Here is a 19180-nt window from a genome sequence, read left to right as displayed (position 1 = left end):
TGCTAGGCAAATGGTTTAAATGATCTTAATAGAAAGATTCCTCTGTAGTCAATCACCTGACCTATTTGTTGAAAATGGAAAAAATAAAATGAAAAAATTAGATTAACATAAAATTGCACTTTAAAAATTAACACTTGTTTAAAATAAATGCAGAACCACCTTTTTCTCTTCAGCTGATTTTTTTGCCTAATATATGAGGGACACTGAAAAATACCTTCCTCTTCCAATTAAACATGATTAGTTCAGAACTAGGTTCAGATGTGGTCAAGAAAAAAAAAATTCAAGTTTTTCAGATATTTTAAATATAAATAAATTGAAGAGAATTTGGGTATATTTGGACAAAACCAACAATTTTAGTCAGACATTAATATTTCTACTCATAGTAGCTTTTTCATTTAGTCATTATTCACTTAATTACTACTGCTTTCGTTTGTGTAAAGTCATGCGCACTGTATATGCTAATATATAAACAGAAAATTCTCATACTATCTTGCCAATAAAAATTAAAGATTGACAAGTATTCAACTGAGTATCAGTACAAATTTTTCTTTGATTTGACATTTACTGAATGTTAACTCTGACACATTTGCCATACTGTAATTCTTGAGTATTCTGGGGAGGATTATTTCCATAATTTGTCAAATGTTTCAACAAGCTTAATGAAAACTTAAGTTTTAGGGGGCATTCTTGTATTCCCAAAAGATCATGCTGAAGTTCAAAATATTGGTACTTAAAAAAATGATTTTTCTAGGAAAAAAGTGAGGTCAGTGGAAACCTACTTTCAAAATATGGTTAGTGGTTATGTTGGGCTTCCTGAGAACTCATTTGATTCAAAGGAATACCTTTTACTAAGGGAACAATACTTACTAATTAACTTTGATAGTGAGGAATAGGGATTTCTCAAATCTTCCTAAAGCCAAGGAATATTTTACTTTGAAATGATTTTGAGGTCAAAGAAATTGCAAAGTGTTAATTGGTATAAGGGAAATTCTAATTTGTACACTAATTAGAAGAAAATGTGTTCTTACAGTCCTCACTGTGAGTACATGGGTTTCAAGAAAACAGTCAATGAAGTCTTCACACTTTGGTTAATCGGGCATTTTGCAAGACAGTCTTTTTCTTTTTTTTTAAAGATTTATTTATGCATACAAGGGCTGGGGTACAGGCCAGAGGTGTAGGGGGTGAGAGGATTCACCAGAGACAGAGTGGGGAACAGAACAGGCAGATTGACCGAATACGCTTGCTGAGGGGAACAGCAGGTGAGTAGGAGAGGTCCGCTGCGCCATGTGGGTTGCTCCCTGACTGGCAGGCAATGGTGGCTGCGGATTGCTTCATAGGTTGTTGCGTCTTAACCCTTGCACCACCAGGGAGGCCCACAAGACAGTATTTTTCTTTTCTATTTTACATTTCTCTCTAGGAATAGTGAGAGCTGGAAAATTAATTTTTGGAGTGAAATTAGAAATTCCTTTGATTCACCAAGTGTTTAGTGACTTTTTAAAAAAAGATTTATTTATTTATGCATACAAGAACTGGGTTGCAGGCCAGAGATGTGGGAGGTAAGAGGATTCACCAGACAGAGTGGGGAGTAGAACAAGTAGATCTACTGAAGTACACTGCTGAGGGGAGCAGCTGGTGAGACAGAAGAGGTCTCCTGGGCCATGTGGGTAGCTCCCTGGCTGGGGATGCAACTCATGCTGCAGTGGCTGCCAATGGCTCGATAGTGCTGATTTGACCCCTCCACCACCCGGTAGCGCCGTTTAGTGGCTTTTTATAGAGTAAATGTGTTTTTGTATATATTTTCAAGAGTAATAATGTTCTTTGCAAATTCCTTTCATATTTGTATTCTGTTGTTTGGTTGAAATCTATTATTTGTGGCAGAGATCATTGAGTTTATACAGAATTTTGTATTGAAAACAGTTTTTGTATATAGTTAAATGGGTCTTATAATAAAGAGTAAGGCATGTGTAATCAATTTATCACTGCTAATATTCCTAAGAGTCAGATTCTGAGTGACTTGTAAAAATGATACCAATTTGGCAACTTACAGCTGTCAGTGTGTTTGTGCAGAGTGTACTGATTTGGTGGATTTGTAAATGAACTGCAGGGGGTGTTTATTTTTTTAATAGTTAACTTTTTTAGACTATACATTTTCCATTTGTTCATGTGTTTCACACACCCTGCACCAAACTACCTGTGCCCATACCCCACCTGCCTCCTCCATTCCTTCCTTCCTCCCCTCTGTTGCCTCTGGTAACCACTGTAATCTTTCATGAGTTCAAGATTAATTCCTACTATAATTTGCCTGTCTGTTTTTCAGTTATTTAATTCCACAGATGAATGAAACTATCCCGTTGATATGTCTTTACTTTTTGACTGATTTTGTTACAGGGCAAACCCCGATATAAAATGGGGTTGCCTGACTGTGGGTCCTCACCCGCGTGATTAAAAGGGACTTATTAATGCTAAACTGCAGACACACACACAAAATGTTGATAAAAGGTTTATTTACAATGGAAGGGGAACAGGGGAAATGAACAACTCAGGGAGAAAAAGAGGGGGCTAAGTTCATAAATGTGTAATACCCGTTCCGCTGACCTGGAATCCCAATGACCCGCCAGGCTGCCAAAAACCTAGCACACCTTGTGGCCAAAAAGGGGTGACCCCCGGCCACATTACCAGTTAAATACCCAAACCGAGAGAGCATAGTTGTTTAACTCCGCCCTTGGGTCCTCGCAACCTTCGCTTTGGTGATCGTGGAATTTGTAGTTCCCAGTGTCATGGGGGTGGAGTCCACAAAGCCTGTATGGAGTTTGCTCAGGACATCCTTTCCCCCTATCAATTTCACTTAACATAATCACCTTGAGATCCATTCATTTTGTCCCAAATGCCACTATTTCATATTTTTTTCACAGCTGTATAGTACTTCATTGAGTACATATGCCACAATTTCCTTATGCATTCATCTATTGAAGGGCACTTGGATTGGTTTCATGACTTGGCAGTTGTGGACAGTGCTGCTATGAACGTAGGTGTACATAAATCTTTTCTTATTAGAGTTTTCATATTATTTGAATAAATACCCAATAGAGACATTGCTGGATTGTATGGAATTTCCCTTTTTTTTCTTGAAGAATTGCCATGCCATTTTCCACAGGGGCTGCACCAACTTGCATTCCCGCTAACAGTGGATGAGAGTTCCTTTTCACCATGACCTTGCCAACATTTGTTGATTCAATTCTTTTTTATATGGGCCATTCTCATAGGTGTGAGGTGGTATGTCAATGTGTTTTTTTTTTTTTGAAGGTTTATTTATTTATGTATACAAGAACTGGGGTATAGGCCAGAGGTTTGGGGGTGAGGGGATTGTGAGAGGATTCACCAGAGATAGAGTGGGGAACAGAGCAGGTGGATGTACTGAAATACACTGCTGAGGGGAGCAGCAGGCGAGGCAGGAGAGGTCTACTGTGCCATGTGGGTTGCTTCCTGGCTGGGGATCGAACTCGTGCTGCAGTGGCTGCGGATAGCTTCATTCGTTGAGTCTTAACCCCTTGCACCACCAGGAAGGCCCTGACAGTGTGGTTTTAATTTGCTTTTCCCTTGTAATAAATGATGTTGATCAATTTTTCATATGTCTGTAGGCCATCTGAATGTCTTCTTTAGCAAAGTGTATTTTTGAGTGCTTTGCCCATTTTTTGATTGGGTAGTTTGTTTCTTTGTTGGGTTATATAAGAATTTTGTGTGTACCCTATATTTTCTTTCAAGTACTTCATGGCTTTGGTTCTGGTGTCTAGGTCTTTAATTCATTTTTTTAAAAGATTTATTTATTTTGTACAAGAACCAGGGTGCAGGCCAGATGCATGGAAGGGTGAGAGGATTCACTGGAGACAGAGAGGGAACAGAACAGGCAGGCTGATGAAATACACTGCTGAGGGGAGCAGCAGGTGAGGCAGGAGAGGTCTGCTGTGCCCTGTGGGACCCTCGCCTGCTGGCCAGGATGAAACCAGTGCTGTGGAGGCTTCGGACAGCTTCACAGCGCAGCGCCCAACTGCCTGCACCACCAGGGGAGGCCCCTTTAAATCATTTTTAATTTTTGTGTATGCACTTAAGTATGGGTCTTGGGGTTTTTTTTTTTTTTTTTTTGCAAGTACTATTCATGTTTCCCAACACTTACTTAAAGAGGCTAGCTGTTCTCCATTGCATGGCTGTAGCTCCTTTGTCAAAGATTAACTGTCTATATTTGTGTGGATTTATCTATGTGCTTTCAATTCTATGTCATTGGTCTGGGTTTTTTATTCCAGTACCTTACCATTTTGACTACTGTCACTGTGTAATATAGTTTGAAATCAGGAAGTATGTTTCCTCCATTTTTTTTCTTTCAGAACTGTCTTAGCTATTTGGAGCCTATGCAGTACCATATAAATTTGATAATTATTGTATTTCCTTGAAAAGAATCATTGGTATTTTGATAGGTATTGCATTCAATCTATAAATTGTTTTGGATATATGGTCATTTTAGCAATGTTAATTATTTCATTCCTAGAGCATAGATTATCTTTCCATTTCTTTGTGTCTTTTATTTCCTATAACAGGTTTATAGTTTTCAACATACAGATGTGCTTCACTTCCTTCATTAAGCTTAGTCTCAAGTATTTCTTTTTTAAAAAAGATTTATTTATGCATACAAGAACTGGGGTACAGGCCAGAGGTGTGGGGGATGAGAGGATTCACCAGAGACAGAGTAGGGGACAGAACAGGCAGACTGACTGAAATACACTGCTGAGGGGAGCAGCAGGCGAGTCAGGAGAGGTCTGCTGCACCATGTGGGTTGCTCCCTGGCCAGGGATCGAACTTGTGCTGCAGTGGCTGTGGATTGCTTCATAGGTTGTGTCTTAACCTCTTGTGCCACCAGAGAGGCCCTCAAGTATTTCATTGTTGATGTGATTATAAATGAGATTGTATTCCTTATTTCTTTCTTCTTGTGTTTTTTCTTTTGATACATTGTTTGTATCCTGCCACTTTACTGTATTGATTTTGTATTTAGAAGTATTTTTTTATAGTCTTTTGGTTTCTCAAATATATTAGCATAGACAAGTGGTGATAGTTTTACATTTTCTCCAATTTGGATGCCTTTCATGTTCTTTCTCTTGCCTAATTGCTTCAGTTAGGATTTCCAATACTATATTAATGATAGTGGTGATAGTGGATATCCCTGTCTTGCTGAGTTTAGTGGAAATGCTTTCAGCTTTTCATAATTGACTATGATGCTGGCTGTGGGTTAAAGCCATGTATGGCTTTATAATGTTTAGATAAATTCCACTTCATTTTTGAGTGCTTTTATCATAAATGGATGTTGAATATTGTTGAATACTTTCTCAGTATCTATTGAGATGAACCTATGTTTTTATCTTCCTTTGTTGATCTGGCGAATGACATGAAATTGCATATGTTGAACCATGCTTGCATCCATGGGATGAAGCCTACTTGATCAGGGTGGATGAGTATCTTGATATGTTACTGTATTCAGTTTCTAGGATTTAAAAAAAATATTTATGCATACAAGAGCTGGGATGTAGGCGAGAGGTGTGGCAGTGGGTGTGTGTGTGAGAGAGAGGATTCACCAAAGACAGCACGGGGAGCAGAAAAGGCAGATTTACTGAAATACATTGCTAAGGGGAGCAGTGGGCAAGACAGGAGAGAGATCTGCTATGCCATGTGGGTTAGCTTCCGGGCCAGGGATTGAACTAAGGCAGTAGCAGTGACAGTGCTGAGACTTAACCCCTAGGCCAGGAAGGTCTGAAAGAGTTTTACAGGATATACTGTTCTTGGCTGATAGCTTTTATCTTTGACTATTTTGAGTTTGTCATTCCATTCTCTCCTTGCTTGCACAGCTTCTGCTGAGATGTCTGAGGTAAGCCTGATGGGAGTAACTTTATAGGTTACCTACTTTTTTCTTTTTTTTTTTAAGATTTTTAAATTTTATTTTATTTTTATATTCCCCATACAATTGCAACCCCCTTATTTTGACCCCAATCCCTCCTTTCCCCGCCCCCCTGCCCCCCATAGAGTATCTCTGGTTCATGTTGTTTGTTGATTTTGATTTTTACTTTCTTATAGTTATTCTTTTTCTTGGTCCCTTATTTAAGTTTCTAGATTCCTGCTATGAGTGAGACCATCCAGTATTTTTCTTTTTCTTTCTGGCCTATTTTGCTGAGCATAATCCCTTCCAGCGCCATCCATGTTGCTGCAAATTGCATGTGTTTATCTTTTTTTGAATGCTGAGTAATATTCTATGGTGTATATGTACCACATCTTCTTGATCCAGTCATCTATTTTTGGGCATTTGGGTTGTTTCCAAAGCTTAGCTATTGTAAATAGTGCTGCTATAAACATAGGGGTACAGGTTACCTACTTTTTTCTCTAGTCTTCTTCAAGATTCTTTCTTAGTAAAACTATCAAGAGTTCAACATAGGGCCTCCCCGGTGGCGCAGCGGTTGCGCTGGGTTGCGAAGCTGCCCGCAGCCTCTGCAAGCCAGTTCGATCCCTGGCTGCTCCCCGGCCACCGGAGGAGGGTCCTACATGGCAAGCAGACCTCTCCTGCCGCCCACTGCTCCCCTCAGCAGTGTATTTCGGTCCTTCTGCCTGCTCTGCTCCCCGCTCTGGCGCTGGTGAATTCTCTCACCCTCCCGTGCTTCTGACTGTACCCAGTGCTTGTATGTATGTATGTATAAATAAATAAATAGAGTTCAACATAATGTGTCTTGATGTAGGTGTCATTATTTTATTTTATTTTATTTTTATTTATTTATTTTTAAATATTTATTTATTTATACAAGCACTGGGTACAGTCAGAAGCGTGGGAGGGTGAGAGAATTCACCAGAGCCAGAGCGGGGAACAGAACAGGAAGACTGATGAAATACACTGCTGAGGGGAGCAGCGGGCGGCAGGAGAGGTCTGCACGCCATGTGGGACCCTTGCCCGGTGGCCTGGAATCGAACCCGCGCTGCAGAGGCTTCAGGCAGCTTCGCAACCCAGCTCTCAATTGCACCACCAGGGAGGCCCATAGGTGTCATTATTTTAGATAACCAAATGTTCTCTTAGTTTCATGGACTTGTATATTTAGTTCCTTCCCTGGGTTTGGGAAATTTTTTCTCGATTGTTTTGAATAACTTTTTTTTTTGAAGATTTATTTATTTATGCATATAAGAACGGGTACAGGCCAGAGGTGCTGGGGGAGAGGGGATTCACCAGAGACAGTGGGAACAGAGCAGGCAGACTGACTGAAATCCACTGCTGAGGGGAGCAGTGGGCGAAACAGGAAAGGTCTGCTGTGCCTTGTGGGTTAATCCCTAGCCGGGTATCGAACTCGTGCTGCAGTGGCTGTGGATAGCTTCACAGTGCTGTGCTTAACCCCTTGTGCCACCAGGAAGGATAACCTCTTTTCCTCCCACCCCTTTTGTCCACTTCTGAGATACCACTGTCCCTCTGTTTCCTTTCCTCATGGAATTGGATAGTTCTCAAGGTGTTTTTTTTTTTTCATTATTTTTTGTTTGTTTGTTTATATTTCTCTCCTTCCAGCTTTCCTTTGTGTATTTCTGTCTTTGAGGTACCTGAATCAGTCCTCAATTTTATCTCTCTGCTTCCATAATTTTCTCTAGAACTTTCTGCCTTTTGAGCTTTTTATGTCCCAAATCTGTTATTTTCTTTTTTTAAAAGATTTATTTTATTTATACAAGAACTGGGGTACAGGCCACAGTCACGGGAGGGTGAGAGGATTCACCAGAGACAGAGCTGGAAGCAGAACAGGCAGACAGACTGAAATACGCTGCTGAGGGGAGCAGTCGGCGAGACAGGAGAGGTCTGCCTCACCGTGTGGGATTCTCCCTGGCCGGCTGGGAATCGAACCTGCCCTGCAGAGGCTGCAGACAGCTTCATAGTGCTGTGCTCAGCCTGCTGCGCCACCGGAGAGGCCCAAATCTGTTATTTTCTTAAAACTTCAATTTCTATTTTTTGTTCATTAATTTTATATACTAGGCCATTCATTGTTTTCTTGAATTTTTTTGGTCTGTCTGATTTGCTTTTATTGTATCATTTTGACTTTTTTTTTTCCTTCATTTCTATTTTTTCAAATTTTTTTATTATAGCAATTTGGAACTCTTGACTAGGGAAATAAAATCTTCCATGTCTTTGTATTTGTTTCAGGAAGGTTTTTTCTCTGTGACGTCATGCTATTTGAGGTTTCAAGGTGCCATGTGTTACAAGATTTGTCTGCCTGCTGCTTTAGATTTCCCCATATTTTTATACCTGTGACAATTTGAACTACTTTAATTTTCCTGTAGGTGGCACTGTGATTCCACTTGATTTTAGTTTTTTGGCCTTTGTGGTCTTCTGTAGATCATGAGACCTGATGTTGCAGTTGCTGAGTCAGAGTGTGGAAGAGGGTCCTGGATGGTCTAGACTCTGCTGTAAATGTGTGGGTTGGACGAGTGCTAGCTTGTGTTGAGGATAACAATCTTAGACTTCCTCTCTGAAATTCTAGATCTGAGACTCTAGCTTGTGCATTGTTAGCGCAATGCATGAGGATGATGCTGGTCCTGAGGAGTAGGAGAAGGTATGCAACCCAGTGCATTGTCTTTGTTCTTTTTACCGGGTACCTGGCTGCAAGGAGCACGCCTCTGATGCATGTGTTTCCCCACTGTTTAGCCCTCACCTCTGCAGGGCTTCTGGCTGAGTTCTCAGTCACCATGGACTGCAGGCTTATGGAGATTTTCTCCCCTTCTTTTCAGTGCTGTGTTGATCTCTGATGTCCAGGGGGTGTTCCAGTTTTTCCCCAAGCCACGGGACTCTGTATATAGTACCTGTAAGATCCGTGCAGGGGGCCTGTGAGAAACTTGGCTCTCCTTGGCTTAGCCTGGCTCTCCTCCTCTTTACCATGCCAATCCTTTCAGTACCCAATTGGTTAACTGAGATGATCCTCTCGAAGCAGGGAACCTCCTCTGTCACCAACTTACTCTCCCCATTTTTTGTCAATCATTTCTATATGTAGAGCAGAGCTTGGTACACAGAAGAATAAACTGCTTCACTTGCTTGACCAAAAAACCCTTAGTATTTTTACTTTTTATCATGTTTAAGTGTTACATAAACATTACCAATATTTTTGATAATGCTATAATGCTATCTAGAAATAAGTCCATGTGGTGTGTTCTGTGCTGCCATTGTAACTTAAAGGGAAACATTCACAATGTCCTAAGCTCTTGATGTCCTGAAAATTGCTTATAGGAGGAACCCACTTAGATGGCACCAACCTATACTTCCAAATGGAAAAGTATATCTACAAAAGGAAAAGTGATAGCATCTACATCATACTTCTGAAAAGAACCTGGTAGAAGCTTCTGTTTGCAGCTTGTGTCATTGTTGCCACTGAAAACCTGGCTGATGTCAGTGTCATATCATCCAGGAATATTGGCCAGCAAGTTTTGTTGAAATTGACTGCTGTCAGTATAGCCAGTCTTACTGCTCACTGATTTATTTCTGGAAGATTCACTAACCAGACAGTTTGAGGGAGACTAGTTTTTTCATGGTTTTTGGTCCCAGGGCTGACTACCAGTCTTTTAGGAAGGTGTCTTACATGAACCTACCATACCTCTGTGTACACAGACTCTCCTCTGTGCTATGTGCTAATTGCCTGGCCTTGCAAAAGGGGAATTCACTAAGTGGTCCTGAAGTGCTGGAAACAGACCCACAAAGTACTGTATACGTGTAGCCCTATCTCCTGTGAATACACATAGGAAGTATACCTGATCTCTACTTCTACAGAAATCCTGAAGAGATTGAAAAGGAAGAGCAGACTGCTGCTGATAAAACTGTAACAAGGAGGAATTTCAGGGTGAATGTATTGCTCCAGCTCCTGAGTTTACTGCTGCTAAACCTGAGGTTACAGACTGGTCTGAGGGCAGGCAGGTACTCCCTTTGCATATCCAAAAGTTCCCTACTGAGGACTGGAGTGTTCAGCCTGCCACTGCAAACTGGTCTGTAGCTACCAGTGTTCATGCCACTGAGTGGACAGGGACAAACACTAAGTGGTCTCAAACTGTTCTTCCACAGGCTCTTAAAAAGAAAAAGAAAATAAAGGTTTCCTTTAAGTTTCTAAGAGTTCAAAGAAGTGTTAATAGAGTTGGCGGTCTGGTTGGTTGAAAAGTGCGTGTCTGATTAGGCACATTTGTTTAATTCAACTCTAGAAAATATGACTCACTATATATATGGATGTGAGAATTATATGAATGAATTTTGTCTCCAGGAATGAAACAATAATCTTTAAATAGAAAACAACAGTAAACTACACAGACATAACAGAGAAAGCAATATATTTATTTTTTGGAGAATTAAGTAAAACCAGACAGATCAGCTCCATTTGTTACATATCTGATTATTATTTTTTTTAAAGATTTATTTAGACAAGAACTGGGGTACAGACCAGAAGTGCAGGAGGGTGAGAAACTTCACCAGAGACAGAGAGGGGAGCAGAACAGGCAGACGGACCAAAGACATTGCTGAGGGGAGCAGCGAGTGAGGCAGGTGAGGTCTGCCGCACCATGTGGGTTTCTCCCTCACCGGCTGGGAATCAAACCCGCATTGCAGAGGCTGCAGACAGCTTCATAGAGTGGCACTCAACCCACTGTGCCACTGAGGTGGCCCTGTATAATTTATTTTAAAGACCATTTCTTTTATACATACCTTATAAATATATAAACATGTGTATATCACAAAATTTTAAATTTTTATGTTTTGATTTTTTTAAATAGCTTTGTATCTGTAATAGAAATGTAAAATCATGTTAATGTAATTTTCATTTACAGTTAAAAACATGAACAAACCTTAACAATGCTAAAGAAACTTATGCTTAAGATTAACATTACAGGGTTACCAAGAAAGACTAATTTTCATCAAAACATGTTCTATGTGGATAATTCAAGTCTTAAAAATCTTCTTTTCATCCCAGATAACAGGGTTTGCTGAATAACAAAATAAGTCATGATAGCATTGGATTATAAACCAAATGACAAGGTGTATATCCATTAGTCCATATGTAAAGAAATAACTAGCTAAATTAGTAGATGAATAGGGAGATGTAACATTTTTAAAGAATTTCAGTTAATGAATGTAAAATGAATCAAGGAAACAGAAAAATCACCATTTGAATGCCATAGTGTTGATGGCCACAGGAAAGATCCAGCAATGAGTACTAAAATCAGTGGGCAAAAGTTTAAGCAGAAATGTATTTGCATAGTTCCATAGTTTCAAAGTTTCTCCAGATATTTATTAATCACAAAGGGAAAAGCAGTAGCTTTACAGTGGTGAAATATGACAGGTATTGTTTTAACCATGTGGTCAAGATTACTATCACTACTTAAACTGTACACTTAAAAAACAGTTAACATGGTAAGATTTTTTTCTCACCAGAATTTTAAAGAGATTAATGTCACTAGTCAAAATGTCAAATTGACATGTACCCTCTGATAGGCACAATGCACAATATAATTTCTGTGGTTTTCTTCCCAATACATAAAAGCAATCTAATTTAATAATGATAAAACAAAGACAATCCCTGATTGAAGGAAATTTTAAAAAATAGTACTAAAATTTAGTAAATCCTGGCCACCAGGTAGACAGCTAGGTCTTTAGAAGCAGTCTTAATTTTTTTTTTTTTTAAGATTTATTTATTTATTTATACAAGCACTGGGTACAGTCAGAAGCGCGGGAGGATGAGAGAATTCACCAGAGCCAGAGGGGGAACAGAGCAAGCAGAGGGACTGAAGTACACTGCTGAGGGGAGCAGCGGGCGCCAGGAGAGGTCTGCGACTTTGCGGGACCCTCCTCTGGTGGCCGGGGAGCAGCCGGGGTTTGAACCAGCGCCGCAGAGGCTGCGGGCAGCTTCGCAACCCAGCGCTCAAACGCTGCACCACCGGGGAGGCCCTAGAAGCAGTCTTAATTCTAATTATGACTAATAATACTTAAGACCAGGTATATTTTGAGAAGTATTTTAAGAGAAGTATTTTAAGAAAAGTACTGAAATTTCAGTTACAAATATTGTGCTCTCCTGTATAGGACATGTCCTTGTGGATCTGAATTTACACCTTTTGTAGAAAATAAGATGCATGTTAAGTTATGTTAAAAAGAAAAATTTTAGGGCCTCCCCCGTGGCGCAGCGGTTGAGCGCTGGGTTTCGAGGCTGCCCGCGGCCTCTGCGGCGCCGGTTCGATCCCCGGCTGCTCCCCGGCCACCAGAGGAGGGTACCACATGGCGCGCAGACCTCTCCTGCCGCCCGCTGCTCCCCTCAGCAGTGTACTTCGGTCCTTCTGCCTGCTTTGCTCCCCGCTCTGGCTCTGGTGAATTCTCTCACCCTCCCGCGCTTCTGACTGTACCCAGTGCTTGTATAACAAACAAAACAAAAAACAAAATAAATAAATAAATAAAAATTTTAACTTTTAAGGGATAGTTGAAGCATTGATAGCGTCCTTGAAGTATGTCAATGTTTTAATATTGGTTTCCTTAGTTTTAGAATGAGAGAACCTAACATAACTTTAGGAGGCAAAAGAGTGATGATAAAATAAAGGACCAACTTGTTTCCCTATTCCATTTCATTTTATGAATGATTTTGCTTTAGAAATAGCTTTTTCACTTTCCATCATTTCAGAATGCTGAAATGAGAAACTGACTTAAAATCAAATCTTGTACTACCTGGAAATGTGTCTTAAAGCCATTTTTCTTAAGGCCATAACTTTATATAACTTCTTTATTGTGTTTTTATTGTGTAGTTGTTTAATATCACTTGTTAACTACCACAAGCCTATGCAAAACCTATATCTACCGATGACTTACTTTTGGAGACTATTCAGAGTGAATCCTTATCAGTATTACAAAAATGACGGAAGTGTCAACACGTTAAGGATCATGTATAATAGACAAAAACCCTTCAGTTTTCTCATTGCCTATATACAATCAAATGTATATATTTAAACAAATATCTTTTTAAGCAAATGCATTTTTATCAATGTATGCTGCCTTCTCCTTATCTTTCTCTGCCTTTATATTTTGTTTGACTTTCAGCAGTTCTGTCTGAATAGTCATTTCTTCTGGTACCGTCTCCTGAGCTTGCTTCTGATAAGCCAGTGCTTGACAATATTATTTTAATCCTTGCCATCCTTGAGCTTTCCAGTACAGTGTCTTAGTATTTGATGGGTCTATTTCAAGGGCCTGTGTTGTCTGCCAACTGGACATCTTCAATTTATAAGCACCAATATTCAGCATACAGTTGAAAGCTATAGGTTGCAGCCTGGATCTACATGCTTTCTCAGTGACAGCCTTTGAACCTTCCATATACCTTAAAACTTTAGTATATTTTTAAATGCTCATCTCCCAGGACTGGGATTTGAAAAAAGCATTTCCAGTGTTTTTAAAGTTTTCTGCTATTAATAAAATTGTATCTGCATCTTTTAGATCCAGATCTGCATTGTCAGGGAAATTAGGGTGATTATTGTCACCAGTACCATCTTTAGGGACTATTCCCCAATCATCCCCTTCCTTCAGTTCTCCATGCTCTGTGATAACGCATCATTTGGCAGGGTTTTGAAAGTTCATTTCTCTGTTTCCAGTGTTCTTGCCATACCTCTTCCTTTAGTTACTTGACCAAACACCACATGGTTCCCATCCAAATGAGCTGGAACTGTTGTGATAAAAAACTTAGAACTTCATGAGGCCTATGTTTGCCATGTTCAACAACCCCTCCTAATGTGTTTATATTAGAAATTTTCTTCAATTTTATTTTTACCATAAATGCTTTCTCTAACTATCCCATTCTGTTGAAAAGTCTCCACCATCAATCATAAATTGCTTAATTATTCAATGGGAAGGGCATCCCTTGAAATGGAGACATTCCCAGTGGCGGACCCAATGCCTTTGTCTCCAGCACATAATGCACAAAAATTTTCTGTGGTTTTGGATACAATATCTGCAAACAATTCTAAGACACTTTGACCAGCTATCCCCTTGATATCTGCTCAAAGAAGATTCTGGAATTACTAGGATTGAAGGACTTAGCCTGTGGGGACAGTTGACATTCTGACTTCCACTAGGTTTTGGAAGCAGCTCAAAGCCCCTTTGGCCCCTGGGCCTGAGTGTCTTGAGCCTTATATCTGCCCTTATTACATTTGCAAATAAAACAAACCCTCTCTTTGTTTTACCCTCCTCCCACCCAGTTAGCAGTGAGGACAGCCATTCACCAGGCATTTGTATGCTTATGAATTATGCATGCAAGATGTTGATTCAAAGGTAATCTCTGCTCACCAAGGGTCAACAATATAGAAATTTCTGTGTAAGGATAAACTATGTCTCTGCTTCTCAAACCTGTTCCCTATCAGTAAAAGCGAGTTCTCATCCCTCTGCACATGTCACTTTCTACTGGGAAGTAATTTAAGGGCAAAATGATAGGGTATCTCTATAGAACTAAGCATTTCCAGGACCATGACTAATGAACTTTCAGGGAGACAGGAATAATGCGCATGAATGTGAGCTACATGTAGTCATCTGCTTCTCTGGCATGGCCCTCTGACCCCCGATACCTATTTCTATTAGAATTTGGCGGTAAATTAGAGCTAGCCTCTGCTTTTGCCTCTCCAGTACCATGAGGGAAGGGGAAGTTGGGCATAAAGCGCTTAAGAAACCGGAACTCACTATTGCCAGTGCCAGTGGCTGAGCATATTTCATAGGAACAAGGCTGGGACAAGGTTCCGTTGGCTCCTCCTTGCATTAGGTTGTTAGGGAAATTACAGTCATCATAGAAATGCTCTTGAATTGTGAACCTTTCTCTATATTTAGTAATCTTTTGGTAGATGTGTATAACAAAAATCACTGTGACAGAGAGGAGAAAGAGAAAGGAAAGTACAGCCAGAGATATGACCAGATACTTAGTGGATGGATTTACCCTTATTGGATGCTTGGATGGATCCCGAAACTGCAGATATGGCTCAGAAAAGCCATCCACCAGCAGAATGTTTAGTGAGGCAGTAGTGGAAAGGGCTGGTTGGCCATGATCCTGAACAACAATGGTCAGCTTATGCATCATTGGGTCTCTCTCAGATATCTGCCTCAGTGTGCGGATTTCCCCATTTTGTTGTTGAACAGAAAATAACCCAGGGTCAGTGGCCTTAAGTAGATGATAAGACAGCCAAGAATTCTGGCCTGAGTCACCATCCACAGCCACAACCTTGGTCACCAGGTAGCCTGCCTCTGCAGACCTGGGCACCAGGTCATTGCAGGGCAAGGTGCCATTCTGCAGTGGGTACAGAATCATTGGGCGGTTGTCATTGTCATCCAGCACAACCACTCTGACAGTTACTTGGCTACTCAGTGACAGGACACCCCCGTCAGTTGCCTTTACCACAAACTGAAAATCTTGAATGGCCTCATAGTCCATGGTTCTCAGTGCATAGAGCTTCCCATTGTCTGAATTTATAGAGATGTAAGCAAAGACTGATAAATCTCCACTTTGGGGAGGCAGTAGAGAATATGTTACTTGGGCATTCGCACCCAAATCTTGATCCTCAGCATGGACTTTTCCAATTAAAATGGCAGGGCTGTTGTTTTCTCGAACAGTCAAGACGTAGGAGTCTTCCAGAAATACTGGGGGATTGTCATTAATGTCAGATATTAATACCTCTATCATAGTCTCCGTGGACAGACTGGGTGGTCCAGTATCCATAGCAACAAGGGTGATATTATAGCTTGAAACCTCCTCCCTATCCAAACCTCTGTTAGTGACCAGAGAGTAAGAATTCCGTAAGGTAGGCTTGACTGCAAAGGGAAGGTCTTCTCTAAGGAAGCAGGTGATTTTTCCTCCCACTCGAATATCCCGGTCTCTGATGGAGAAAAGGGCCACTACTGTCTGTAGTGGGGAGTCCTCAGGGAGAGGGCTGGACACGGAGGAGATGGTCACTTCAGGAGGATTGTCATTCACATCCACCACTTCCACCAGGACTTTGCTGTGAGCAGAGAGGCCGCCTCCATCAGTAGCTTGAATGTCAATGTCGTATGTTTCAATAGCCTCAAAATCTAGGGGCCCTCGTAGTCGAACCTCTCCAGTTTGAGAGTCAATCTGAAAAGTCTGGAGAATTGCTTCAGGGTTTTGAGCTAAAGAGTAAGTTATCGCCTTGTTGGAGCCCTCATCTAGATCAGTGGCAGTCACCGTGGCCACCAAAGAGCCACTGGCGCTATTTTCCGGTACTTGAGCGCGGTACACCAGCCGTGAGAACTGAGGCACGTGGTCATTGACGTCCAGAACCTCCACGCGGATGTGGGCAGAGCCAGACTTGGGCGGAGACCCGCCATCCACTGCTGTAATTGTCATGTTGATTTCAGACTGCTCCTCTCTGTCCAGGGGTTTATTCAGCACCAGCTCCGCATATTTGGGCCCGTGGCTGCGGAAGCGGGTGTGTAGGTGGAAATAGGCATTGGGACTCAAGGTGTAGTTTTGTAGACCATTGAGGCCCACATCCAGATCCTGGGCGCTCTGCAGAGGAAAACGTGAACCCAGGGGAGTGCTCTCGGGAATCTTTAAAACTGGCTCCTTGTTTAGGAAAACCGGGGCATTGTCATTGATATCAAATACCCTGACCTCCGCACGGAAGGACTGCAGTGGCTCCACCAGGACTATTTCAAAGTGCAGAACGCACGGGTCTGCTTTGCCACAAAGTGCCTCCCTATCCAGCTTCTCCTTCACGAACAGGTCTCCTGTTTTGCGGTGGAGCCGGAAATGCAGTTTGTTGCCCTCAGAAACGAGCCGCGCCCCGCGCGCAGCCAACTTCCCTACCTCCAGCCCCAGGTCCTTAGCCACGTTAGCCACAAAGGAACCGCTCTCCATCTCCTCCGCCACAGAATAGCGAATGGTTGCCGCACCCCCTACAGAAACATACAGTAAAAGGAGAAGAGACTTCACTTGCCTGCTTGGTAAGAGTTTTCTGCGTGCTGCAGCCATCTCCTCTCCCAAGCACTCCACAGCAGCAGTCACCTGTTGCAGAAAAACTTTTACTTTTCCAGCAGGTTGATGCACCCGCGGCTTTCGCCTTTGCTAGCCTCCGTTCGCAGCGCCGCCAATGGCTAGCCAAGCCCAGTAAGCTGTTTTGCACCTGGAAGAAAATTTGCATCAAGCAACTCCACTCCCAGTCGGTTGAATGTATTAATAGGTGTGTTCTCATTTGGAGAATGAGGTAGTGGTTGAAAGTTTGTTGCCAAAGCAACAGCAGACTCGCTTTGTAATTCCCTTGCAGAAAAAAGTCCTTGGGAATTGAGAGGCCAATAAGGATATCCATTCTAGCTGACGTCATTTTATCCGCGCACTGCCCCAGCAACCTGCAAAGGGCAAGAAATCAGCTGCTTCCGGAAGGCAGCCCAGAAATCAAGGGAGAGGCAAAAAGATCCCTTATAATGTCTGCTGGAGCTGGAGCCTAAAAGGGCGGGGCGGGGAGGGGGGGCAGTTTGGTGGAGGCGTGAATAGTGATCAGTAGGATAAGGAAAGTGATCAGTAGGAAAAGGAAAGGGGAATGGCAGCTGTTATCTTTCAGGAAGCTGGGGCCCAGTAGGTACACTGATAGAAGTGGCCAATTAGCCTATTGATTTCCACAATTCCATTCTTTCTCCCAGAATCCTCACATGCTTAGGAATCAACAGGCTCTTGATTCATGATTATGATTTATTGAGTATGGTTTCTCTTTCCAGGTACTGGGTTATGTGATGTATATGCAACAAACAATTTAATAATTGCAACAACCCTATGAGGTACTTTTTTTTTTTTAACAAAGAAGCTGAGACTGCAGAGGTTATACCACTCCCCAACAGCCCCCACCTCATAAATATTAGAGAAGAAACTCAGTTTTGTCTGACTCCACAGTCTGTGCTCTTAGTCAGTGTGTGTGTGTGTGTGTGTGTGTGTGTGTGTGTGTGTGTGTATATATACACACACATACATATATCTTCCCAGATTGTATAGTGCATAAATAAAGATAAATTATTAGTTTTGGATTTTATAGAACAATATGGAGCAATAGACTACTTCACATATATTAAAAATGGCCTGATAGAAATTGGGAGATACTTGTTGAGAATTTCCTTTACAATCATAGGATCATAGAATATTTATGAATACGGTACCTCAGAAAGATGAGGCCCCTCTCCCCCTACCTTTTTTGTTTTAACGAATGGAGAAACTAAAACCCAAATGGTGAAATCACTCGCCCAGTGTACACAGCTACTCGTGGTCACATAAGCTCTAGAACCTATCTTCTGACACTGTCTCATGCTCATTTGGTGATTTCCCATTCGTGTGCAGCATTTTATTATGTGCTCCTAGATGCTATAGAAATAATTACTGCCACTAAGGGAAAGTTTAAAACATACTTTTCAAGTGAGAAAACAGTAAATGAAAATAATGTATGTAACATTAATGACATCCTGACCTGATGTCCCTCAGTCTCAACTAGCTATCTCAACTCCTGGCTTAAGTGTGTATCCCTACAGTGTTCCTCCTTGAAAAGTGGTATAAAGTATACAGAAACAACAAAAAACAATTTTTGGGGAAAAAACAATAAAAGACTACCTAATATAATTAGATTGCCTCAGATTACATTAAGTAATCTTTTGAATCTAATGTCTTTCCTCCATTATTTAGTTCAACGTGCAATCCACATGTGTTTAGCTCTAGTTCATTCATTTCCTTTTCTGTATAGGACTTCAGTGTGCTTGTCAGTGCCCTTTGACCAGAGACCACTTGTAGTTGACAGTTATATTTTCTGACTTAGTGCAACAAGGGAGATGGTACACCACAGAGTCCTGGTTGGGGGGGGGGGTCCTCAGTAAGAGGGTATTGGGAAAGACTTAAGGTGTTTAATCTTGTGTTAGATGATTTGGGGGTGATTCGAAGTAGAACTTTGCTCTGGATTGGACACTTTCAGAAATGGAGTGGATTCTATGATTGGATATATTAACAAGTTTTATGTAGAAGGTGAGATGAGTGGGAGGGCGCTAAAGCTGTGATTGGTAAATAAGATGTGATTTGTAGTTTGTATTAGCTGGGATGGAAAGATGTCTGGTCATTTTTATGAATTAGATGTTGATTTTTGTCTGTGCTCAGAC

At 41.3% G+C, this 19180-nt stretch overlaps 1 protein-coding gene and 1 pseudogene across 2 annotated transcripts; both read right to left on the bottom strand.

Moving 5' to 3' along the window:
• Nucleotides 1–13027: 13027 nt before the first annotated feature.
• LOC311183277 (peptidyl-prolyl cis-trans isomerase D-like) lies at nt 13028–14273 on the bottom strand (annotated as a pseudogene). Its single transcript has 2 exons — nt 14250–14273; nt 13028–14126 (listed from the first exon to the last, which is right to left on the bottom strand). The product of its transcript is annotated as a peptidyl-prolyl cis-trans isomerase D-like (transcript).
• Nucleotides 14274–14567: 294 nt separating this feature from the next.
• PCDHB1 (protocadherin beta 1) lies at nt 14568–17027 on the bottom strand (the record flags this gene model as incomplete). Its single annotated transcript, XM_084251709.1, has 1 exon — nt 14568–17027. The coding sequence occupies one exon, from the start codon at nt 17025–17027 to the stop codon at nt 14568–14570; it is 2460 nt and encodes an 819-aa protein (XP_084107835.1).
• Nucleotides 17028–19180: the final 2153 nt, after the last annotated feature.

The sequence above is a fragment of the Talpa europaea genome (assembly GCF_964194135.1).
Source record: "Talpa europaea genome assembly, chromosome: 13".
In the NCBI taxonomy this organism is placed as follows: Eukaryota; Metazoa; Chordata; class Mammalia; order Eulipotyphla; family Talpidae; genus Talpa; species Talpa europaea.
The sequence above is the reverse complement of the archived record's forward strand: the minus strand, read 5'-3'. Positions and strand labels throughout refer to the sequence as shown.